The 26,040-nt window shown below is 43.8% G+C and overlaps 1 protein-coding gene across 3 annotated transcripts; it reads left to right on the top strand.

The window, feature by feature from the left end:
* Positions 1–2,026: 2,026 nt before the first annotated feature.
* ERICH2 (glutamate rich 2) lies at positions 2,027–24,353 on the top strand. 3 transcript variants are annotated; one of them, XM_066575883.1, is made up of 9 exons: positions 2,027–2,118; positions 8,858–8,900; positions 9,382–9,430; positions 11,370–11,406; positions 16,392–16,483; positions 18,402–18,535; positions 18,854–18,911; positions 21,222–21,293; positions 23,864–24,353. In XM_066575883.1, coding segments are annotated over exons 1-9 (609 nt in total). In that variant the 5' UTR covers positions 2,027–2,116; the 3' UTR covers positions 23,986–24,353. The 3 variants fall into 3 exon arrangements, with proteins under 3 accessions (XP_066431980.1, XP_066431979.1, XP_066431981.1); XM_066575882.1 differs by having other exon boundaries at positions 16,389–16,483; XM_066575884.1 differs by lacking the exons at positions 11,370–11,406; positions 16,392–16,483.
* The last annotated feature ends 1,687 nt before the right edge of the window (positions 24,354–26,040 follow it).

Here is a 26,040-nt window from a genome sequence, read left to right as displayed (position 1 = left end):
ATAACACGCTCCATAGAGTGAATCCTTCTGACCCGAATTGTCAGCCCCTTATATATGGCAATACAACCGAAGGCATCTTCTTCTTATGGAACCAGTCCCAAAGAGTACATCCCTCTCCTCAGCTAAACCATTAACTACTAAACTAAACTAAAACGGAGGGTTCCTTCGTCAATGGGACCTATCTCACAGAGTGCTTCCCTCTCCTCTAAACCATTAACGACTAAATAAACTCGAACGGAGGGTTCCTTCGTCTGTGAGACCAAATGAAAAGTAAGAGGAAAAAAAATTCTGCAGATACAACAAACAATCTCCACTATTGCTAAAACGCTACGGACTTCAACAACAAATAAACTACAGACTAGTTTCTGGGTGAGCCATTGGTGCGCATATCACGGTCAGTGGTTCATGACGGCAAACCCGGAGCCCACACGAGTTACCGTGTAGAACTCTTAACCCAACCCGTCCGGTCACAAACCACAGATAGTCCATCCTGCTGCAAGACTTCGCAGTGTAAAACACAACATAAATATATGCTGGCCTTACCTGGAGTTCTAAGTGAGTTGATCAGGCTCGGTTTGCAGCAGGATGCTTTCTCCGTGACGTGGATCCGGGTGAATTGCGCTGTAAGCTCCGGTTTTACCGCCCCAGTTGGTTGCGCCATTTATGAAGGTTAAAATTCTAAGTACAGCACCAATCGGGCCCACCCCACTTGCCCCGCTGCCGGCCGCAAGAAGAGACACCACACAGAGGTCTGGTATAGTTTCTCACACGGGACAAAAAACTGCGCACTTTATTACAGATTACATGAGATCTTATACACTTTGTCGCATCCCCACTATGGGGTGATGGGCTCATAATCATATATGGGCAGTCCGGATTGCCGCCTTAGACAGTGAGGCGCCTCTGGCTTATACAGAAAATCACGTATTCAATTAACTCCAGTACAAAGAATCACCCACTTAATTCTAAGAAGTCCGGATTTCGGGCCTAAGACAGTGAAAATTATGTACATGGTTGAACATCTTGATATGGGCTTCTGGGAAAACAGCCAAGTACATGCGTCCTTGCGTCTGGTTCGGTATCTTCTCTGAATTTAAGATACATCTCTTGCAAAACCTTGGGATATCTGATGTAAGGCGACATTTAAGTTTTTTTCATTTGGAATTGAATAAAACTTGCATACAGGTATAAAAGCATAAAAAACACATATGGCAATATATATATATACCCTCACAATAGGTGGCTGGGCATACTCTTGCTGAAACCTCTGCACGAATGTGCATGTATTAGGTGTGCTGCGGGACTACGCTACAATTTCTAATAACCTTACATCACGTGGCGTTAAGGAGTTAAAACTTGCTGTTCAGCCGAATGAGGAATTTAGGACCTGCTACAGCGATCTCTCTCTCTCCCAAACATTTTTCCCTTGCTCATCAGTGTTTTTTTCAACACTTATACAGCTCAGGACTTCTGCGTGGAAAAATAGTCCATTCGCACATTTTTTTTTGTGCAGTTAACCGCAATCTTTTTTTGCGCAGCTGGCTTCTGCGCATTTTTGACGCCCGTCTGAACGAGTCCTTATACAGCGAATGTGAAATACTGAACAATTCTCCTGTGAATGAGACAACAATGTATCTGTCTGTATAAACAAACTGCACGATGAACTAACGATGACGTCACTTGCTCGTTCACACGATAAGCGACTTGTGTAAAAAGACCCTAATCCAGCATTCGCTTGAACGATGTGGTGCAAAATGTTTGACTTTTTTGTGCCTTTAGTACAAATGTTGTTTTTTTTACATTTCTATTTATTTGCTTTTATATCTGGAGCTGTATCAGTCATTATTACACATCGCTGCCCTGCTTTTATTTGTAGCTGGGCTTGAAAGGGGCACTAATTATGTGATGCCGCCCCTGCTGGCTATGTAAGCGGGGAGGCTGCAGTCAGGAGCGGGACGCTCACACTTGTTTACATTTCCCCCATTCTTTGCTGCTAGTGTGTTGCTGGGCAACCTGGACGCCGGGCTCATGACGTCATCGCCGCTCGACAACAGGACGCTGGGCTGTGTGCTGCTACGGCTGCTGGGCAACTATTCGGTATGAATCTGGCATTCAGATGTGAGTATGCAGATTTATAACGTGTCTGTGAGGAAGAGAGGAGGTCTCTGGTGGAATAGATAATGGATATGTAATATTATATGTCAGTTATCCCTTTGGCATAAGTTTGTATATGTTTAGTTTGCATGCATTTATGACATGTTTATGTCTCCTGCCAAGAACAAGAGAAAATCTAATGCTCGTACACATGGCAGCGATTGGGCGCTGCGTATGACCACATATCTTACACAGTGTGACTATTATTTTTTTTTTTTATTCCCCACTCTGTTTCATAGCGGCGTTGCATATTAATCGGCGCACATACGCAATATATTACATATGTACAGTGTTTAATATTGAACCCTTAGGGTGGTATGCACATAATATGCGGTAAAATAGAACATACTGCTTTCTTTTTTTTTTTAACACGTGTTATATGAAATTTATATACGCTAATATGAATGGATCAATAAAAATCAATGTTCTTTCATTGACTCCATTCACCCCGTATTATGTGTGTGTGGGAAGGAATAAATAGAACAAATCGGTACAGCCTAATAGACTAGGGGGAGGGTTCTCACATGAACGGATACTAATTGCGAATTCCGCGATCGCAATCCGAGCGGACTTTCCTTGGCAAAGCGCAGGTATTGAAAAGTGTATAGTTTTGTTTTTCCCCTTCACACTCGCAGATACGAATTACGTATTCTGCATGCAGAAGAAAAATCTATTGTGCCACGGACACTGCCATTGGAGTCAATAGAGGCGTCCGATCCGCAGCCCATACACAATTAACATGGCATACGGCCTGCGGGTACCCGTGTCATCGCTAAGTGACGGCGTGGAAAATGCAAACAAAAGGGGGGAAAAAATACTGCACGTGATCACTTGCGAGCCGCTGTGGTCATTCGCAATACAGTTTAATCAGGTAGGCAGGGTCACGGGCTGGGCTCACATCTGCTGCGGGCTTCCTGCATGCAGAATTCAACCTGTGAGCCCGGCCTAAGGCTGGGTTCACAAGGGACGGATTTGCTGCGAAATGTCCGTGTGGATTGTCCCCACGGAAATTCCGCACGCGGCTCCTAATCCCGGGATGAGCCAGAAAAGTGGATTAGCCAATCCATTGCGGACAAACGGTGTGGACACGAACATGCGTCGCGGAAAATGCGCAGCATGTCAATTCTTTTTTTTTTTTTTTTCTGTAGTGGCTTCCCTACTTTCTATGGGGAGAGATAGCCGCAGCGGAAATGCAGGCGGCAAAGCCACTCCAAAACCCACAGCTGCGGTATTCCAGCGGAATTTTCGTGGATTTTCAGTGTGGCCAATCTGCGAGAATTCGGCTGGAAATCTGTCCCGTGTGAACCCAATTTTTGCTTAAAAAAAAATAAATCAGCATTTTACTGCGTGCAGAGCTGTGCTTTACTGCATATTTTTGCGCAGTAACAACACAGGCAAGCAAGCTGATGATGTCACACCTTTTTTTTTTTCCTTCCTCCCACTGGCAAAGTAGCCTGCATAAAAAACAGTGTTAATTGTACGGTTGCGTATGTGCTGCCATTTTATATGCAACCCAGTCATTTGAATGGGTGATGTGGTGCGTTTAATACGCACTACAACGCTGAAAATAGAACATCGAGCTTGCGATAAACATGCAGCGCAAAGATGCTAGTGTGAAAGGACTAATTGAAATAAATGCAGGTTTAGCACTTTGTATTTTGCGCATGCGAAAAACATGCATAATATGCAGTGGAAAAAAGGTTGTGTGTGTGTGTGTGAGTGGCCTGAGGCCTGCATCACGTGTGTATGCGAATTTGCGTGCGCAACAATGTTTCTTACTGAACATGCAGCGATGCTCTAAGCTATTGAAATAGTCAATTAGTTTAATGAGTTCACGATGTGTTCCTTTCTTGTGTAGAAGAAAATAGAGCATGCTGCAGTTTTTTTTGCGCACGCAGAATACGCGCTTTTGAATAAACCCAGTTGGTTCCATTTTCTGCATATTGCGCACACAAAATTTACCCGCGCAAATATGTCCGTGTGACACAGGCCTAAGACAGGTGTTTGTACGAGAAAATTTTGTGTGCAGAATACGCAGAAAATAGTGTATTTTGCATGCACATTTCGGATGCGCAAAAATAAAATGTAGCATGCTTTATTTTCCTGTGCATTTGCGCAGGAAAAGAACCCATCATCAACTCGTTAATATAACTGGCCATTACTGGCCATAACTGGCCAACGACTGAGATTATTGATGTGAGGTTTTTTTGGGTTTTTTTTATGAACGCAAAAAGGATAGTAAAAACCGCTGTTGCACACGCAAATACACATGCGCTCGTGTGACGCACGTCTGAGGCTGCTTTCTTACCCCCTCATTAGGGCTCAGGTCAAGGTTTCCGTCTCTCTGTCCCGTCTTTGGGGAAAAGAAACAAATACTGTATAGCGGGGGGGAGGGGGGAAATGGATCTGTTTTTTTTTCCTGTTTTTATTTCAGTTCCTCTCCTCCAAAACCTTAGCGGAGAGACAGAAACCCTGAACCCATAAGGCCTCATGTCCATGGCACGCGCAGATTTTGGCAGTGGAAGACCTCCTACCTTACCCCTATTCCACACTTCCCTGTTTGGTCTCTAAGCAGCCAGAGGGGTATCTCCCTACAAATCCTCAGTGCATCCGCAATTGAATTGCGGATCTCTGGCTTCCATAGAGATCAGTGGAGCCCATCCGCGCAGAACCCGCGGTAAAATGGAATATGCTGCTATTTCTTTTCCGCGCATGGCATCCGCAAATCAAATCCACAGGTCTAAATTGAAGTGCAGACCCCCTATGCTTTCCTATGTGTGGCTAGAACTGCGGATCGTCCACACGGGTGCCCCGCAATTCAAATCCGCTCGTGGACATTGGGCCTAAAGCTCCATTCACACGGGGAAGTTTGGTTGCAATTAAAACCACACCAAAATGTGCATTGGTAAAACCTTGTGTGTTTTTGGCAGAGTCCTAGTAAAATATGCCAAAAAAAATGCACACATTTTAAGGCTGGGTTCACACGGGACGGATTTGCCGCGGAATTTCTGTGCAGCAAATTTGCCCGCGGTTCCTAATCCCGGGATTAGCCAGCCATGTGGACGGGATTTTGCACAAATCTCATCCACATGGAGCGGCCAATCAGTTGCAGCTGAGCTGTGGATTTGGCAGCCGCAACATGTCAATTCTTTTTTTTTTTTTTTTTTTTGAACCAGCACTTATCCCGCGGAAATCTCGCGGCCAAACTGCCAGATTTCCATCCCGTGGGAACCTGGCCTTAAAAATGCACTTTTTAGTTTAGTTTTAATTGCAACCAAACTTCCCCGTGTGACTGGAGCCTCACACGGCCGGAATACACAGTATTCACAGCATGCACTAAGTGTATGAGACTAGCAGGCGCCCTAAAGTCAAAAGAATGAATTAAGGCCCCTTTCACACCTGCGTTTTGGTTCCTCTTGGCTTTTTTGTTTCTCTGTCTCATTTTTGGAACATCGAAACTGAACTTAAACTAATGTTTCCATTTGAATATCTTTTGTGTATATTTGTATTTTTAAGTGATTTTAAGGTGTTTGTGGATGTTTGTCTTATCTCATGTATTGGAATAAGCATATACTGTTTAATCCATGCATGTGCTGTGCCTATAACGAGAGAACCATTACATATGAAATGGACTTATTGTTGTACTGTTTCATGGATATTGGATCGCCGGGGGGCATTTATTGGATATATTGTTATATGCCAGCTAATGTGCATTTTTTATGTGTTAATTTGTATGTAGTTATTGTGACTAATGGTCAAGTCTTCATGGGTATTGATGTGGTTGCCTATAGGCTGATAAGTCCATCTGTTATAACTCCGCACCCCCATATGGTAGGGACGGTCTTTGGGTTTTTTTTCGGATTATAAGGCCAGCTTCACATGTGTGCACTTCAGCATAACATATTTGCACACTAAATGTGTTTTGGGTTTTTTTGTGCACATATCGACGTATTTTACGGTATTTTTTCTGCTCGCATGGCATGTTAACTGTCGCGTAGAACACAGACACACTGATTAAAATGGCTAATGAGTTCCATATGTGTTCTTTTTCCAGCACAATTACGCAGTGTTTCGCATATCTCCTTGCGTATTGCACGTATTTGCACACCGCCCATTGACATGTTCGTTTCTTGGGGGCGTTTTCGTGCGACAGAAATGTGTATGAACCCATTGAAATCAATGGGTTCTTCCCCAGTCTACGGTCAAGGGAATAGAGGCTAGGCCAAGGACAACTGGAATCCCTAAATTCACCCATTACATTACAAGAAGTTCTTTGGGCCCATAAAAGCTCAGCCTGCAGAAGCCTACTAGAAAATCACTGCAAGGTAGCCACACGCTGGTATTTATCCCCGATCAGATTTGGCACGATCTTAAATGCAATTTCAAATCGCAAAACCATAGAAGAATTTGGGGGTTCAAATTTATAACAACTGTTGACACTTTCGACAGAGGGTTACATTTTTCAAGAGGATTCATGCGTGACTGGGAAGTATCAGACATCTATAGCACAGATAACACTGCTGGCCTGGTGACCCCCTAACACTAATTCAGGGACCATAAAACCTTCATATCTTTAGCAGTGGACTATTTATGTATGCATTTATTTCTCTATTCATCCTGTTGTAGCATTCTTTTAAGTCCAAATTAATCACAGCATGTCTGTGCCTTGTTATAAGTATGTATGTATATATATATGCCTGCCTTTTTGCATCTATTTAATTTTGCCTGAGGAAGGACCCTGAGAGGTACAAAAGCTCGCTATTATTACATCATGTATTTTTGTTAGCCATTAAAAGGTATCATATCTACAAGATTATTTGGTTTCTCTTGCTGGGAACAATCACATTAGGATCTTTCCTGACATGCTGGATCAGTTTTGGAGAGATTGTGGGAAGTCAGGGTCCTTATACCACATATTTTGGAGCTGTCAACGAATAATACCCTTTAAGGGTGCCTACCCACTTGCGATTTTTTTATTTTTTTTTTCCTGTGATGCTTTGCTTTTTTTCTCAAGAGCAATTAGTATAGAATGTGTTCTTGTCCATCTGGGTTTTTTTCCGTTTCGTGGGGTTTTTTCACATAGGAACTGTCAGTTGCATATGTCTCCTTATTTTTCTCTTAATGCACCCATGATTGTCAATGGAGGGCTGCAAAAAACGCCGCAAAAAAACGCGCGGAAAACGCAGCGTTTTTCACGCGCGAAAATCGGCAGCACAAGTGGGTAGGCGCCCTTAGAGAGAAATATTTGCATCAATATATAAATTCACAGAAATCCAATTGGTGTCTAACCCTCAGATGGCATAACTATTGCTGGAAGTGGAATAGATGTCTAGCAGATACAAACGCGTAGTGATCCATCTTTTACTAATAGCCTCATTGCCATAGCCAGGAATTGGAAGACTGCAGAGCCACCGTCCCCTCAAAATGTTAGACAGGATGTTTGAACACAGAATTTATGAAAAAATACTAGCTATTAGGAACAACAAAATACCCAATCATGCAGCTTTTTGGTCACCATGGATAAACTACTACAATAGGATGACACAATAATAGACAACTCCACAGATTAGGGAAATAGTCACCCCTTAATAGGATAAGGAAAAATAGTATTTAACCTACCTTAATAGGAAGCAGTAATGTCATAACACCCCCCCCCCCCCTTCTCCTTGTTAACTTCCCGTTCCCAGTTATAACATACAAGATGACTGTATTACACTCAAGTTGGTTGAGTACAAAGGAGATGTAACATGTTATCATTTCAATAAAAAAACAAAAAATATATATATATATATATATATATAATATATATTTTGGAATTAAAAAAAGAGAAAGCAGTGGGTTCTATTTTCTGCGCATTGCGTATGCAACTACATCCATGTAAAGCAGGCCTTAATGTTTGGTTTGCTTGGACTCTGTAGTCTGATGAAGACCCCCCCCCCCCCCATTCTGGGGTTGAAACGTGTAATTTTGTACTTTTCTGTTCATGTTTCCATGAATAAAGAGTGAATTTTAAATAAAAACAAGTTTGCATCATAATCGTTGGTCCTCGAGGAGTAGCGCCTCTAGAAGTTGTTTTTGTTTTGCTACAAGTAATTGCTTGCGCTTGCATTCAAGGACACAACTCTGCGGGTTACCGCCTGGCAGCTGAGCTTTAGTCAGTGGAAGCCGTCCGCGCCGCAGCATAGATGCAGCTGACACTGTGTCCGTGCTGCAAATCCACGGGAAAGCAGGACATTTAAAAAAATAAATAAAAAAGCACTATGCATGTGTGGCAAGCTGGCAGCGCCTCGAGCGCATCTGGCTTGCAGAAGAAAGCAGATCCGTCCGTGACGGAGGAGACCCGGGCCGCGTTCAGAAAGGTGAGCAAATGTATTTTTTGGTCTCATGTCTGCGGGCCCGGGTGGAATCCGCTGCAGGAGTCCACACTCAGAATCTGTGCCTGCCCGTGGACATGAGGGCTAAGTGGTGCAGATTTTGGTTCACGTTTTTCTGTTGTGGAAAATCTGCACTAAAGTGGTCACATGTGAACATGCCATCAGTGGGCAGATCTGCGGGAAGATTTTCTTACACGGATTCTATATGGAAATGACATGAAGTCCACATTGAGAAATCCAACGGGCGCCAAAAGCAAAATCAAAGTCTTTATTGACCTGTGAATGATGAATAATATAACGGATGTCACGTTTTTTTTTGTGCATTTTAGGGCTGAAGTCCGTGGAGCAGCTACCAAAGACAGTCTGTGCAAGGTGAGAAGATTCCCTTCTGTAGGACTAACTGAGACCCTGATAAACTAGTGTAGACTAGTAATGTAGAATATCTATTCATAATCATACTTGATTGTTAAGGGGGTTTTTGACAATCTTATGGTGTTCCTTGTAGGGCATCTCCTGCGGGTGTTCTCAGTCTACATTAGCCAGGGTATTTACATACAGGCCAACAACTTTTATCTGTGCCAGGGTAGAGGAGAGCTACAACTCTAGACAATCGCCCTTCAGAGGCTCTTTTAGGTCATATTTAGCTCATACAGGATGGGGTGTCCTCTGCTCAGGATTCTTCTATTAGATTAAGCCAAGAACTGCAGCTATCAAAGCTCTGGGGATTGGATTGTAAGGACTAGACAACATAATGTCAGATGATTATTAGCCCCTTTTTATTATGGAAATGGTTTTGTATACATAGCGGGTGATATCTGGTATTTTTACAGTTAATGTTTGTCTTTTTTTGCAGCGATCTCTGGGCTTTCAAAATGGGAAACTACAGGAGATAGAACCCAAAGGTAATTACAGAAGCATCAAACAAGGCATAATGGGTAGACTGGGGTTTCATATGCCTGTCTTAATCCATACTTCCTTGGAGTAAAATGCACTAAATTGATTAAGAGGTGCTTGGTGCCTAACACACTTTACATATCTTCAGCTGTCTTTATGCTTGGAAATCAGATCTGTGACTGATATTAGCAGGCTTCGAGTTGCATAATAATGGGCATATTCATCATTGCACTCCAAGTGAGCTCAGAGTGTAGAAAGGGAAGAGGCGGAGAACAGCCAGCCAGGTGTGCGAGGGAGAGAGCTGACAGCAGTTATACTGTCCTGGTTTCTATGTTTTCTTGCTGTGAACATGCTTAGAGTGCAATGATGAATATGTCCAATGTGTGCCAACTTCTGGCATATGTAATAGTAAATCGATTAGTCCCCTCCCATTAAACCACACCAATTTTTCAAAAGTGGCAAGAGGTCTAAAAAGTCCTGATTTATAGTACAGGGGTGTCCAACCTTTTGGGGTTTCTGGACTGTATTGGAAGAAGAAGAGTTGTCTTTTGCCACACAAACACTAATTTAACTAAATTTCGCACATGGATTTTGCTCATTAATGGGGTAAATACACATGCAGCTCCTCTTCAAACACTGCAGCAGAAAGCCATGGATTTTCTGCAGTTTTTAGGGACAGAATTCGCACATGTGAAAATCCTGCTGTGGAAATATACCATTAGCCACCTGAGACACAGAGGCAGGCAGCGCTGAACTGATGACGTCTAAATGAATCCAGCTGGGATGGCTGACCGGGCTAGTCTACTGTCTACTACTGGGCACTGGCCAAACTGTAGCCTGAGGCTTTATTTCCATGAGCGCATGTACGCCGCGTTTTCACGCCCGGGCGCATATACGGTACCCATGTGAAGCATTGGTTTCCAATGCAGCCATTCACACGGGCAAATATACGGCGCGTAAATACGCCAGCAGCGCGAAAAATAGAACATATACGCGGACGGTGCATATATGCTCAGCCAACACATAGTTCTGGAACTATGTTTTGGCCAATATACGCCAGCGGGTCCTATAGACTCCTATGGGAGCAGGGAAAGAGAAGGAAGGGGGAGGCATTTGTGCAGCATCCAACGCTGCGAAAAGCTTACAGGTGCCTTGGAAGGCATCCCAAGGATTTTGGCAGAGCTTGCGGTTGTGTGAATGGATGAGAAAACGCTGGCCGAGATAGCGGAAAAATGCCCATTCAGGCGCTTATATGTGAAAACCTAAAAACGCCGTCGCTGTATATGGGCTCGTGGGAAAGAGCCCTGAGAGAGAATTAGAGAGTGGGTAGGAAGAGGCGGAGCTAACAATTGCCGCTGCTTGTCCCGTGATCAACATGGCTTGGAGGCGGGACTACTAACCACTAGACCAATGAGGGTGCCAGCAGGGCTCCCTAATAGCTTTTCTCTCCAGGGACTCTCCTACAACTTGGAGCAGCAGCGGCAGTGGCTGAACTGTAAGTGCCAACCCCTGGGCTCCTCACCCTTGCATCCCAGGGTCTCCGTACTCATTACTTCACAGTCACACACAGTAGTAGTTGGGCCGTTCTTATACACAGGCCTGGCTGCATGTAGTGAAGTAGTTATGGGCTAGCCGCTGTCCCTGGAGAGGTCCATCCACAAGGACATTTTCTGGTGCAGTAAGCTGCCAATCCACCCATGTGGACCACATTCCTAGCCATCCGTGGCCACATGCGACCCACGAGTCACGGATTAGACACCCCTGTTTTATGGCGTGCCACTTAACTTGCAACTTTTCGACTACATAAAAGTTAATGAAGTTAATAAATTCTCCCCAATGTTTTGGGGTTTTTTATTTCCAAACACTTTAAATGTATCGAACTGAATGGTCACAACACAATTATCTTTGTGTACGAGCGCTGCTTAACATTTAATTTACCTTTTACAGAGGAGGCCGCTGTTCATCCTCATGATGCAGCAGGAAGGTAGTTCACCTTTATACTGTTAACAGCTTAAACATATTGCTAACTAATTAAAAGGTAATTCTCATTTAATAAAACTTCTGAAAAGTCAGAATTTTAATTGGCGGGGATGGAGGTCCTGAGACCCCAACTGATTGTTAAACCAAAGGGCTACAAGCACTCGTACAAAGATATTCCCATGTGGATCATCATCCTCATCATTGCATAGGTTGTTCATACGCATTGCTGCTTATATTTTCCTGGTTAAGGCCTCCTGTCCACCGGCGACATGTCACTGCGTTATCCGCGACGATAATCCGGCCACGGGTAATGCAGTGAACACTTTCCATAGACTTAACTATAAAAACCGCAGCCTGACGTCCATGAGCGGAGAATCATAGCGATTCTCCACTCGCGGGATTCAAATCGCGGCATGCTGCGATTTGCGGCGATTCTCTGTGGTGAGCCTATCTATCAGATAGGCTCACTGCGGAGACCTTTCATTTCTACCCCCTGCTCACCTACGGCTGAATATCGCTAGCGAAATTCCGCCTCGCCCATACATAGATGAATGACTGCCTGTTTACACGGGCCAACAGTCGTTTGATTTTTAGGTGAGCTGAAAATCAAAGCAACTGTGTCACTTTATTTTCAGCACACCCGCAATCGCTCTTTTGAATCCAGACATTTGCAGATTGCACAACTCTCTAGTTCATCTTCATTTCCTCGTCAGTGATGCAAATCCCAGGTGAAATACAATGCATGGAAAAGTAGATTTTTTTTTTTTTTCCCTCCAGGGGTGACTACTAGGGATGAGCGAGTATACTCGCTAAGGCACTACTCGCTCGAGTAATGTGCCTTAGCTGAGTATCTCTCTGCTCGTCCCTAGCTGACAGGTGAGTTGCGGAGGGGAGCGGGGGAGAGCGGGCGGGAGAGAGGGAGAGAAAGATCTCCCCTCCGTTCCTCCCTGCTCTCCCCCGCAGCTCCCCGCCCCGCGGCGGCACCCGAATCTTTCGGGACGAGCGGGGAGATACTCGGCTAAGGCACATTACTCGAGCGAGTAGTGCCTTAGCGAGTATACTCGCTTATCCCTAGTGACTACCCACTACATTTTTTTTTTTCACTGCGAAATTCGCAGCGTGTTTTTTTTCTGCATGGGTCTATGGGACTTGTAATGTTAAAATCGCGATTTTAACTTTACAAGTCCCATAGCCCATAGACCCCTGCAGAAAAAAAAAAACATGCGAATTTCGCAGTGAAAAAAACTGTAGTGGGTAGTCACCCTAAGGCCTTAGTCACACGGGCGTTTTTCACGCGATTTGCGGATCGCATGACGGATGCGCATCCGCAAATCGCGTGACCGGTGTGTGCAAGTCGCCCGCAAATCGCCCGAAAATCTGCTCCTAGCCGCGTTTCATTAGAAACGGGCTGGAGCTGTCCAGCGCATTGCATTCAATGGAGACGGCAATAGAGCCGGCTCCATTTAAAGCAATGCGCTGCAGGCGAGCCCGGGATGAATTGTCGGGAAGGGCTTAAATATATAAGCCCTTCCCTGCAATTCATCCTAAAATGTGTTAAAATAAAAAAAAATTGTATACTCACCTTCTCCCGGCAGCCGGAGCTCCGCGCGGCCGTCCTGCAGTGGGTGTGAAGGGGGTGTGAGTCAGACCTGCCCCCTGATTGGCTCAGCGCTGAGCCAATCAGAGGCATGTCTCACTCACACCCATTCATGAATTCATGAATGGATGTGAGTCAGACCTGCCCCTGATTGGCTCAGCGCTGAGAGGCAGCAGTCACTCACCCATTCATGAATTCATGAATGGGTGTGTGAGTGAAACCTGCCTCTGATTGGTCAGGGCTGTGACCAGTCAGAGGCAAATCATTCAGCAGGCGGGGATTTTAAAGCCCTGCCGGCTGAAGAGTGCCGAGAAGCAGTTCAGGAGAACTGACAGCGGCCGCGGCTGGACTCCGGCTGCAGCGGAAAGGTGAGTATACAATTTTTTTTTTATTTTAACACATTTTAGGATGAATTGCAGGGAAGGGCTTATATATTTAAGGCCTTCCCGACAATTCACCCCGCGCACGACGGCAGCCCATTGCTTTCAATGGAGCGGCTGTATTGCCGCTCCATTGAATTCAATGGGCAAACATCGTTCTTCTCTGCCACAGCTGTTACAGCTGTGGCAGAGAAGAATGATTTGTCTTCTATATGTTCTCAATGGGGTCGGCGCTGCTGCCGCCGGCCCCATTGAGCGCATATAGAGAAGAGAACAGAAATCGCAGATCACACATAGGTGCGATCTGCGATTTCTGTTCTATAATTTATCGGACGAGCGCATAAAAAGCGCTCATGTGTCCGATACCATTGCAAAGCAATGGTTTTATAAAATCGCCGGACGCATGCGCAAATCGCGGCAAAAAACGCCCGTCTGACTAAGGCCTCAGGCTGATAATTGGTGACAATTTCTCTGTTTTTTACTATAGCAGAGGCTTAACTGTTTTTCTATGTAGGGTAGTGTGTAACCTAATGCTGCTGTGTCTAGAGTTCCCATAATAAAATATCTACCTAGTCAAACTATAAGACCGCTTTTACACTGGCGAAAAAATCGTGCGATTTTCTTGTGATGTGCAAGCGCTACTAATCACATGTATATGAAGCCCATTGTTTCCAATGGGTTCCTTCACATGAGCGATGTTTTGTAGGCTGCTACGTTGCGAGAAAAAAAAAATCGTGGCATGCTGAATACTGCCGCAATTTGCGCTGTTTTGTAGTCCATGTTTCCCTAGGGAGCCTTATTTGAGTTGCATTGCATCACACAAAAACATGGTTTTCGTGCGATGTGATGCAACTTTTACAATAGGAAATCCTACTGTTTCCCCTAAAATAACTCCTAGCTGCATAAAAAAAAATACATCACCCATCAGGCGCTGCCAGCTCTGCTGTATGTCTCCTCTGCAGCTCTGGCAGACTTGCCTGTAGTCTTCAGCCAGTGCTTCCTGGTCAGGGGTTCAAAAACCCCTGACTCGCCATGAATATCCTTCGCGGACTTTCCTTGCAGAAACAAGAATTTTATCCCTCCTCTGCTCTCATTTTCTGTGAATATCGCCATACACTCCACCATTTTGTTTTCCCGCGTGCCTAGATCACTGTTGCCATAAGCTACAAACACTAAATTTTGAAAACATATATTAGACACATAAGGCTTTCATGTGATGTAACATTCGTTACCATAGAAACAAAAAAAGAACACAAAGCCAAAGACTTATCAGCACCCCCTCATATAATATAAAAAATTGCCAGCTGTGAGTGAGTGCACTCAACTCTGTCCACAGCTCCAGTTGCTCGGCCACCTCGCGGTCATCAGAGGCTGTGGCCCTTAACCACCCACCCCAGTATCTGCGTTACTGCATGCAGAAGCCAGCCTGTACTCATTGCAGACACGTGGGTGTGTGTGTTTGAGGTCAGGGGTTACAGCCTCTGATGACAGCGTGGCGACCACCTGGCCAGAGCTGTGGATAGAGTGAGTGAACTGCTTGTAAGGTTGCTGCCCTGCTGGATATTCAGTATTGGGGGTTCATTATTACTAATGGAGCCACTATAAGGGTCACTATGACTACTGGGACCACTATGGAGGGGAGGCACTATTAATAATGGGGCACTATTACTACTGGGGCCCCTATCTGAGTCACTATGACTTCTGGGGCTCCTATCTGAGCCACTACGACTACTGGGGCCCCTAAAGGGGTCACTATTACTATTATATATTGTGTATTGGCACTATCAATGCCTTTAGAATGAGTGTTCTTTTGCTGGCGGGTGTGTAAAGGAGGGGACAAAGACCACAGCTATTTTGGTCGAAACGTTGCAGCATGCATTTTCTGAAGGAATGAAACATTTACAAACTCTTTCTACAAGAATCCTGCTGAGATGAGTTCCTGAGTGTGGCTCCTGTTTTTGTGCTTGGACTGGATCTAAGGGCTGGAGGGTCTACAGCTCTTTCCTTAGGAAGCCTGCACCAGCATTGAGTAACTTCCCCACGGTGTGGTTGCATTGAGAGTGTCGCTGACAAAATTATTTGGTTCTGGTTGATATCTTCCAGGTAAAGATGAGAGAAGCAGGAAATTAAGCTGCTATTAATCCTTAAAGCAGCATTCACAATTGTGTTCTAGCGAATGCTCTAATATTACCAGCTATTAAAACACAGGCTTTCCCGTCAGTAGCAATTACCCAATAAAGTCCAGGGGAGAGGGAGAGAGAGAGGGCTCCCCCCTGTTCCCCGCTGCTACCCCCCACTCCCCTCTGCAACCCCCCGCTCACCCACAGCGCACCCGAGTACTTTTCACCCGAGTAGTGAAGTACTCGAAAATCACGGTGCTCGATTGCGAAATCGCCCTTACCGAGTACGTTCGCTCATCTCTATATCGTTCTTTAGACCTGGCAGCGCAGCTGGAAGACATTAACCCGGGAGAAAAAGTTATATCCCTACAGAATGGATCCCACTTTGTACAGTAAGGGCATGTTCACACAGCGGAATGTGGCATGGATTTATCCGTGGAGACACCAACACTAAAACCATGACATCACGGATTTTGTCCACTGACAAGGCTAAATCTGCATGCGGATCCGCGACAGAAATATGCAGCTTAGCAGCGGATTTCAGCTGCAGTTTTAGAGACAGAATCCATGCAGAAAAATCGGCATCAGATTCCGCCGCGTTAACATACACCAAAGCCATTGGCACACAGGTCTGTGTGTACCTGTACAAGGTACACCTTCAGAGTTTTTGTGTGTACCATACCCCTCATTGGTGCAGGCCTATGTGACAATATGGTGCGTGCACAGCATCTTCATAGGTCTTACACGTTTGTATTGAGAGTACCTTATAGTATTTAGGATTTAGTTAGTAAATTTCTGTTGTATCCACCAATGACCACGTTTAATTAGCTAATATTTATGTCTATGATGATGTGGACTAATGAGGCAAATGGTCTTATTCTGTTTCCAGCAGTAATATTCCCGATTACAGTATTCCATCCAGCATGCAGTCGAACAAGACAGAAAATAGTGACATTCAGAAGATATCAATTCCAATAAACACTGGTATTGACCATGATTTTTGGCAAATTTATCAGCAGATTCATTCAACTCCCTGAATTAAATGATACCACAAAGTATAAAAAATCTCATTTACCCTCTGAAGGGTAATTATTGGTATGGTCCAGCATTGTGAGCACATCATATGCATTGGTGAAAAATGGTGCCCCACCAAATAAAGTTATCCCCTATCCACAGGTTAAGGGATAATTAACTGATCAGTGTGGGTCCGACTAATGGATTCTATAACTGGGATTGTAAAGGTTGTAGTATGAATAGAGAAATAGTTGAGCATACGCACTACTGCTCCATTAATTTCAGTAGGACTGCCAGAGAAAACCAAGTTCTAGCGTTCAGCTACCTCCAGTAGCCTGTTGAAATGAATGGAGCAGCAGTGCATATGTTTGCCCATCGCTCCATTCATGCAAGGACCTTCAGGACCCCTTTTCTCAGGATTAGTGAGGATTCCAGCAATTGTGGGTTAGGGATAACTTAGTTCAGTGGGACAAATCACTTAACAACCTTTTGCATATCTGTGTCAAAAATTTCATAGCGGAAGCTGGTTCTTCTGGGGGATCAGAGGGCCATAACTGTGTCTATTGAAAATAATAACTCAAATTAGATTGGCAGTTAAACTCTCCCTTAATGTGCCTGGGCACTGTGGCAATAAAGCATACACAACGTGGCTAAAGAGGTACAACCTTGTAGAATTGGAAGGTTGGTAAGCACAAGTGACATAGTTAAGGTGCAAGGCAATATGTGCTCCAGACGCTGAGTGCCAGGGGAGTTGGTGTCAACAAGACGCTCTGCCATGGCCGGAGGTAGATGGCTAGGGTATCAAACTGAATCTTTGCACCCATTTGAAATGCATGTGATATTAAATACTCTTGTATAAAAAAGACAAAATAATTATAGGGGTGATACCTTTAGCGGTTAGCCAGAAAAACGATATAATTGCAAGCTTTCAAGGCTATTTGGGTGTCTTCATCAGGTTAGTCACTGTGACTGCAGCCTGATGAAGAGGGCTAAGTAGCCTTGAAAGCTTGCAAATACAGTTTTTCTGGTTAGCCAATACAGGTATCGCCTCTATAAAGCCCCATTTACACGCAACGATTATCACTCAAAATTCGTTTAAATGATGGCTTATGAGCTATATTGTTGTGTGTAAATGGTACTATCGTTCACTCTTCGGCTGAACGATGATTTTAGGGTGAGCAATACCAGAGAGTAGATAACACAGAGTGCACGCTGTGTTCTGCATGGGAGCGCTCATTACATTGTATTTAGCAGATAGCCCGTGCGAGAACAAAGAAGATGATTGCAGAGCTCAGACCACATGTGTTCTGTAGCCTTTCCCCTGGAGGCTCATTTACATGCAAATGAAGCTAATAAAGTGCTAAAGGAGATTAGTGTCCATTAGCACTTGATGCAAAATGATCGCTACAACTGTCCATCTTTCAATCGTTTAAAGGTTGTCTTTGCGTGTAAATGGGCCTTAACACTTTTTTTTTTTCTTTTTTATACAAGAGTATTCAGCATTTTTCCGGGTAACACAGTACCGCGCTATTTTTTTTTTTCTCCCCTGGGGTATACAGTTTTTGATATCTGGGCAACTTGTGTGAACCTGAAAGCAATGTCTAAACTAGATTTTTTTTTAAAACTTTGGTTTACTTCTAATGAAGCCGGTACATACGGAAATCTATGCCTATTAATTAATTATAGTTTAGGAATATTTGACCTATACTATAGAGAGAAACCGAGAATAAGCGTCTATTGGTGGTGGTAAGATTAGCACATTGCTGATCCCTACTAAATGAGTGCCCTGCACCTGAACTCCGTTATTGTGTATCACCCAACACCTTTCCTGACCCTATAAGAAGAACCAATTTAACCACACTGCCTTGTATGATTTTCATTACTGTAGATGAAAAAGTAACCACAGGACTTCAATCATTGACCGTTCATAACGGCAACATCAAAGGACTTCTGGAGGAGTCTAGTGATGAAGATGAGAGCGATGATGAAACCGGCCGTGCTCCCATACAGCTTCTAGCAGAGGTGACATGATTTTGGGTTAATAAGCATGCACTTTTAATGAGCCCAGTGGGAAGACAGCAATAGACACCACACCGTTAATATAAAGTATATTCCTGGGGGGTCAGGAGTACAGTGGAAATAACCTGAGGCTGGCCAGTTATTCTCCGCGTCTGCATTATGTTATCCCTACAAGCCCGAAGGGCAATACTTCCTGCAGCCATGCTATCTTACTTGTCCTCCCAGGTTACACATAATATTGTCTTATATGACAGCATGTAATAATGGGACCTAAATAATGATGGCCGTTCTGTATAATTATTCTGAATTCATATTTTTCAGTTCATCAATGCAGTAATGGACGAGGATTACCAATTAGCACAGAAACTGTGTCAGATGAGTATGTGTCTGTTCATATTGCACAGATAACTAGTTCTGTTGTTTCATATTACATGTCATGTTTGTCTGAGGGGGTCATAAACATTAATGCCTGAGTTATAACGAAGATATGTGATAACCCTATAGTGCCAGTCTGATTTTTAAAGTGAGGATCTGTTTGGTCCTGTTTCATTATATTTGAGCAAGACCTTGTGGTCCCTATGGGTATATTATTAAAACCACTACTGTTAGTAAGAGAAGCACTTTCAAGAACAAGATTGCATTATGATATCAAGGTGACAACAAAGTGGTATTTTGTTATTCTAGATATTTGATGAGTGTTGTGATGTTTTTAAATCGGCACTTAACTTTTCACACAACTTCTAGCCATCGAACAACCTTTGTGTGCACCATTAATCTTGTATACACGTGCATTACATTATTTTATTTACTACTGAAAATGAAGTTTGAATTGCCTACCAATAGCGGTCTCCTTTCCAGGACCTTTGCAATCCACTGCCTGTCATTAGGCATTTGGCTTCTCTAGTAACGGCGACATGGGGACACTGGTAGTTGCTGCAAGCAGCAGAGGGGCTTGGAGCAGGGCTATGCAAGGCAGCATGGGAAGTGTGAGAGAGAAAGTCTTGGCCAGTATAATACTGGGAGAAAGGCTGGCTTTGGATATGCCCCCCACCTGGAAGGGGATAGCAGGCAGCAAAGCAGCAAAAAAAAAAAAAAAACACAGAAAATCCAAATGGAAAACTGAATTCATACAGCTCAAACTGGGTGCAGGTAGCAGCAAATTAGCAGCCAATGAAGGGCGAGGCTGCTTTTGAAATTTTTTTTGAAAACTCAAGTACACTTTAGCTTTTGCTCTTCTGTCAAATTGGTAAAAGTTCTACTTGGTTGTTTTTGTATTTTTTTTTTATTTTTTTTTATCGTTTTTTCTAAAAAGTGGGGTGACAAACAATATGGTTCCAATTACACCTTCCACTAACATTTGGGAAGAGTCCTATATGACTGGATCATAACAACGCCCTGGATCATTTACTCAGTAAATTTATATTTTGTTAAAAGGGTTGCGTCCCGGGCCCCTAAAAGAAGCGAGCATTCCCTCCTTTGTTATTTTAAGCAGGACCCAATTCGTGGTCGGGGTTTTGTTTTAATAACAAAACCCCTTTAATTTAAGTATTTATATACAGTGTGTAGCATCTGAATAGCAGCCCCTGTGGGAACGGTAATGGTGGCCCTGCACCTTACCTGTAATTTGAATGTTTATTTCCCAGTGTCACCTGTTCTTAATAGGAAGAGGGGAATAAGCTGTTGCCAGACACCTTTTGGAGTCTGCTTATCTCCTTCGAAGACAAAAGGATAAGGTATGTTGAAATCCAACTGCCAGATACTTTTTTCCCTAAATCTACCATCAGGGCCGACTTAGGACACCCCCACACACAATAGATGGTCATCTGGTCCCACCAATATTGGCAAGTTCATCTGATGTTCATCTAATGTGTATGGCAACCTTAATGTGGTCTTAATCATTGTCACCCGTTTTTCCCAGAATTTGAAATATCTAAGGAAAGGCTTAATTTATAAGGAAATGCACTTTATTGATATTTAAAGAATCGTAAGTTTTGTGAAAAGTTGGACATATAATAGAGACATGTAAAAAATCATCATTAATTGGAAACAATGTGCTTGGTTCTTCTATTCCTGATTACTTTTCCAAATGCCAAGGCCTTTCAATTTACCTATATGTTGACAGGAGTCCCACAAACAAATATATACAGGGGGTGGACAAAAATATGGAACCGCTGTGCAAAATTTATGCCTTAAGTTACATAGGATTATAAAACATATTTCAATAAGACATGTAGAGACCGATTTTAAGTGGAGGTAATATGACACAGATGCAACAAGGTTGCCCGAGCAACAAGGTTCCATTGCTTCAGGGTTTGAGCCACTTACCTACTGTTACCAGCCGGCTCCCAAAACCACCCAGAGCAGGGCAAGAGGTGAAGAAAACACAAATTTGCTGGGAAAGCTCTCAGTCAAGCAGGCGTCAAAAGGGCAGCTCAGCTCTAATGATTAAAATCCAATGCATTTCGTAGGTGTTCCCATATTTTTGTCCACCCCCTGTAGGTTTGCAGTGTTCATGGGCAGCAGATATTCTTCCTTCTGAAATTAGTAGGGTTATATATATATATATATATATATATATATATATATATATACATACACACACACACACTCACTGGAGGAAAATGTATTTTATGTTAAACATTTCCATCTTCAAATTTCCAATGTTTTATTTTTCTTTTTAAATTTTTAGTACTCCTATATGAACCAGACAATCCAGAGGCCAAACAGTTTTCACCTCTTATTGAGGAAATGCTACAAATTGGTAAGCGTGAGAAATATCTTCATGATGACGTCTGTTCTAAGTATTCGTGCAATGGCCTTTCCTTGACCAGTATAATATAAGGGTGTACTTACTTTACACTTAATATTAATGATGCATATGCTTCCTACAAGTTGTTCTGCCTGGTAGAAGTAAAGATATGTTCACACATAATGGATTCTTTCAACTAATCCATGGCAGAAATCCAAAGCTAACACCTAGATTTCTCTTGGAGATGTGCCCTGGATCTGCTAAGGATACACTGCAGATCTGCATGAAGATTAGCCACATTGTCATCAAAGGGGCTGATCCTTGGCTTTTCCACTTGGAATCCTCAGCAAATAAGTGACACATCATGGTTTTTTTTTTTCTTACTCTTGGCCAAGTTCGCATGATTATGCTTGAGTCGGGATAAATAGCTGTCAGTCAATAGCTTAACCCCTTAGTGACCACCCATATGTGTTTTTACGTCCTGGGTGTCTGGGCTTTAATCTACAGACCCGTAAAAACACGCCAGCCCTGTAGACTAAAGCCCCGGGGTCTGTGCAGTGACAGCTCCTGGCCGGAGGTAGCCGATAACCTGGAGCTGTCTTGGGTGGCCGTGGTGAGCGACCCCCGGTCACACATCGCATAAAGGTTTTAAAAAAGTTAAATAAAGTTAAAGTTTCATCTCCCCTCGCAGATTGGATCCGTGAGGAGAGCTGAAACTACTCACCTCCGGTCTCTGTGATGTCCCACAGCGATCTTGTCCTGCAAGGGCCTAAGGCCTCCTGTCCACGGGGAAAATCAGGCCCGCTCCGGATTCTCCATGGAGAATCCATAGCGGGTCCCTCCTGCCCCGCGGACATGAGCGCTTAAAATAGGAATTTAAAAGAATTAACTCACCCGCAGCGGACCGGGAAGGTCTTCTCTTCCTCACGGCCGGATCTTTTTCGTCCGGCGGATGAACTCGGCACGTCGCAGGCAGGCCAGCGGCACGTCGCCAACGTGCCGCGCGCATGCGACGGGCACATCCGCCGAGCCGAAGCAAGAAAGATCCAGCCGTGAGGAAGAGAAGACCTTCCCGGTCCGCTGCGGGTGAGTTAATTCTTTTAAATTCTTATTTTAGGTCTCCCGCGGATCTGGACGGCTTCCATAGGCTTCAATAGAAGCCTGCGGGAGCCGTCCCCGCGGGAGACCCGCACGAAAATGGAGCATGGTCCAGATTTTTTCATGCTCCATTTTTTTTAAAATCACTTTTATTGACCATCCGCAGGTATTTATCTACCTGCGGGTGGTTAATGCATCCCTATGGGGTGCGGATCCGCGCGCGGGAGAAGAGTTAAAATCCGCTGTGGATTTTAATTCTTCTTTTGCCCGTGGACATGAGGCCTTACGCGGTCTTCTGCGCATGCGCGCCAGACGCCAAAATGTCATGCACATGCGCAGAAGGCCGGAGGGCCCTGGAAATTTTAAATCTCCCTGCTCCCCGCTGTAAAACATAACTGTGAATAGGGAGATGTCACGGGAGCCGCGGTATAAGTCCCCGGTCACGTGATCGCTGTTTCATCTCGATCAATGAGGGGAGAGGAAATTACATACCTAAGGTCTCCGGATCTGTTCCCCAATGGGATCTTTATCCGTGGACATTTACCCGGACTCTGCGCATGCGCCTGTTGGCAAAATGGCGAACACGCGCAGAAGCTGCTGATTGCTCTGGAAATTTAAAATCTCCCTGCTCCTAGTTGAGTGCCTGGAGATTTCACTGGGGGATGTGGTATGTGGTCCCTCGTCATGTAACAGTAAGAAAAAAAGTTAAAGCTTTACCTTCCCTCACGGATTGGATCTGTGAGGGAAGGTGAAATTACTTAAGCCCTCCAGCGATGTCCCCCGATGGGTTCTTTATCCATGCACCTTCCCAGTCTTCTGCACGTGTGCTCATCGGCAAAATGCCGGATGCAAGTGCAGAAGCCGGGGAGGGCCCCGGAAATTTAAAATCTGCTTGCTCCTGTCTACCAAAGGTAGCAGAGAGCCTGGAGCAGTGACTGCAGGCCTCGTTGAGCAGTCCCCGGTCACGTGATCGCCATTATCTAATGGTATAAAAAGGTAGCGATCTACCTTAGGCCGATCTCACACGACCGGAAATGGAATTATGGTTTCTCACATTAGCAGTTTAGAATTACGTAATCCACTTGCAGAAAACAGAACGCAGCATGTTCTATTTTACCGCAGATATCTGCGACATAAAGCCTATTGTTCTCTATGGTCGCGGATGTACTCACAGCCCTATCTATCATTCTGACACCTATGAACCTTTGCAATTTTGGCTTGGTGTAGGAAAACAAAATGTTCCTCAATATTTTAATACTTAATGTCAAATTTGTATGTCTCCTAAATGGTTAGTACAATATGTGGCAAAAAAAACAATGTCAGAATTACTTGAATATGCAAAACCTTTACAGTGTTATTCTATGTTAAAGTGACACGTCAGATTTCCAAAATTTGACCTGGTCATTAAGGCGCAAACAGGCTTGGTCACTAAGGGGTTAACACCATGTGCGGTAAAATGACTGATCGTGTTTGCTACATTACAGAACAACAGGAAAGCAGTGAAGATGAGGACAGCGAAGAATCCGATGAGGAGACTGATGACGAGACAGATGAAGACACCAGCGATGATGATGAGAACCATTGTACCGCCCAACATAATTCATAAACTTTTTAGATTTCTTAAAGAAAATCTGTCACGCCAATACCACATCTATAGTTTTTAACTTTTCACTCACTTGTATTCCCCTGCTTTAAACCCACACACATGTCATGTGTTGTGTACTAATGCATACTGCCGACTTCTGGGCTCATGCAATATAATATAGAAGACTTCTTCATCAGCATGCAGCATATGGCCTGTTTGGGGGCTTACAGCAGTGGGAATGCAAGTGAGTAGATAAGGAAATGACTGATTCAGAATCAGTGCACTTCAAATGGTTGTTAACTTTTCAAAAAATATGTGATTATATGATAGCCAGTGTGATAATTGGCAAACATATTTACCTAAAATAAAGTTTTTGTGCTGAAAATGTATCTAAAGTGCTGCCTCCCTTTCCCCCACATTGCTGTCCACTGCCTGCCCTCACATGATTGACACAGGACACTAGGATGCCAGAGTTGGAACATGAGTCGTTATGCTCATTGAACTGTATGCAGAAAGCTAGGAGGAGAGGGAGGGTGGCACAGACATGAATGCTAGAGCTAATGCTGAGATATCTGCTGCTCTTTATACACATATACATTGCTAAATCTTTCTATACACTCCTACATGATGAGGTTATGTCTGTGTGTAACAGAGACCAGAATTCCTGCAGTTCAATGTGTATAGTCTATAGAACAAAGTACAGCAGCCAGGCTCCTCCCACCAGACCTCAGAGGATGGAGAATCTGATGTACACCCTGCAGAGGGGAAAATAGGGAAACTGTAGGGTACAAGTCATATAATGGCCAGAAAGAGTGCTATTCCGCATTTGCACCCACACACCACAGCTTTTGATGACAAGTCATCTGAAAACTCTGGTATGCTCTAAGCTATTTAATCAGTATAGTAGCTGAGGGGGTGTTCAGAGGTGAAAGATTCCATTAAAAATATGTGGTTCAAAACAAGTGGACTCAACTTTATAGCAGCATTTTTTGTCCAAAGTTAAAAACATAAATTTTAAGAAAATTAAAAAATGTGCAAATATAAATATTCTGGTATTTTACAGGAAAGGGAATCCCTGCGGGCAAAAGGTTCAGTGGACGGAGCCGAACACCACCAAGCAGACCGCATTGACTATAATGGGGTCCGCCCGCTTTACGACCCAGCTGCCCAGTCTTGGGACGTAAGAAAAAGTGCTGCATGCAGTGCTCTTTCTTCGGTGTTTTGTACCGGATCCGTGACATAACCTCTGACAGGTAGTTCCAGTGCAGATATGAAACCACCTTAGTTTGGTCAGCAACAGTTTTTCTGGAATCTGCTTTTATTTGTAAGACAGATTTATATATATATTCTAAGATAATTTAACATTGCAGTCACATCGACTTGCATGACATGCCTCCAAGCTGAGCTGGTCACACCATCACGCTCAAATGATCTCAGATTTGTTGTGTCCGAGGGGTTTCAAAACACTGTCCTTTTCATGACATAGTGTACCTTCCAGCTATCCATGTCCTTATCATAGGCCCTTTGAAGAATTAACTCTGTGTCTATCATTGGACAAATGACAGTGTTACTATATGGAGGCACAGGATCAGGAAGAAAGGTAGGAGCTACCTGTAAGTCAAACACAGGTGTGTGAGCTCAGATGGGAAATCTGCAGAAGTTACTATACAAGGTCCTGCAAAACCTGACACTAACTATAAACTGGATGGTGGATGATTCAACCCTAGCGATGAAGTTGAAAGTAGTTTTATTTATAACATAAGGCAGACAATGGGTGTTGCATAAGGCCAAGATAAAGCCCTTTATCAAGTGGCTGCCTTATCTTGGCTGCTCGTTCCTCATTGTTTATGAGCCATGTTATAAATACAAGCTCATAATTCATTAGAGCCTCTGGATGTGTGCTGGATCATCTCATTTTTGGTTATGCTTTATGGAGCAGCTGGCTGTCTTTTTGCCTGAGGTCTGGGCCGGGGTGTAGGGTTTTGTTTACAGCTATACAGTCAAAGCAAGATTATTTTGCTGAATGTAACTTACCCGTCAGTAAAGTTATTTTATTCGTTCCACAGTCCTGTATCA

The sequence above is a fragment of the Eleutherodactylus coqui genome, chromosome 8 (genome assembly GCF_035609145.1).
Source record: "Eleutherodactylus coqui strain aEleCoq1 chromosome 8, aEleCoq1.hap1, whole genome shotgun sequence".
NCBI classification, from domain to species: domain Eukaryota; kingdom Metazoa; phylum Chordata; class Amphibia; order Anura; family Eleutherodactylidae; genus Eleutherodactylus; species Eleutherodactylus coqui.
The sequence above is the reverse complement of the archived record's forward strand: the minus strand, read 5'-3'. Positions and strand labels throughout refer to the sequence as shown.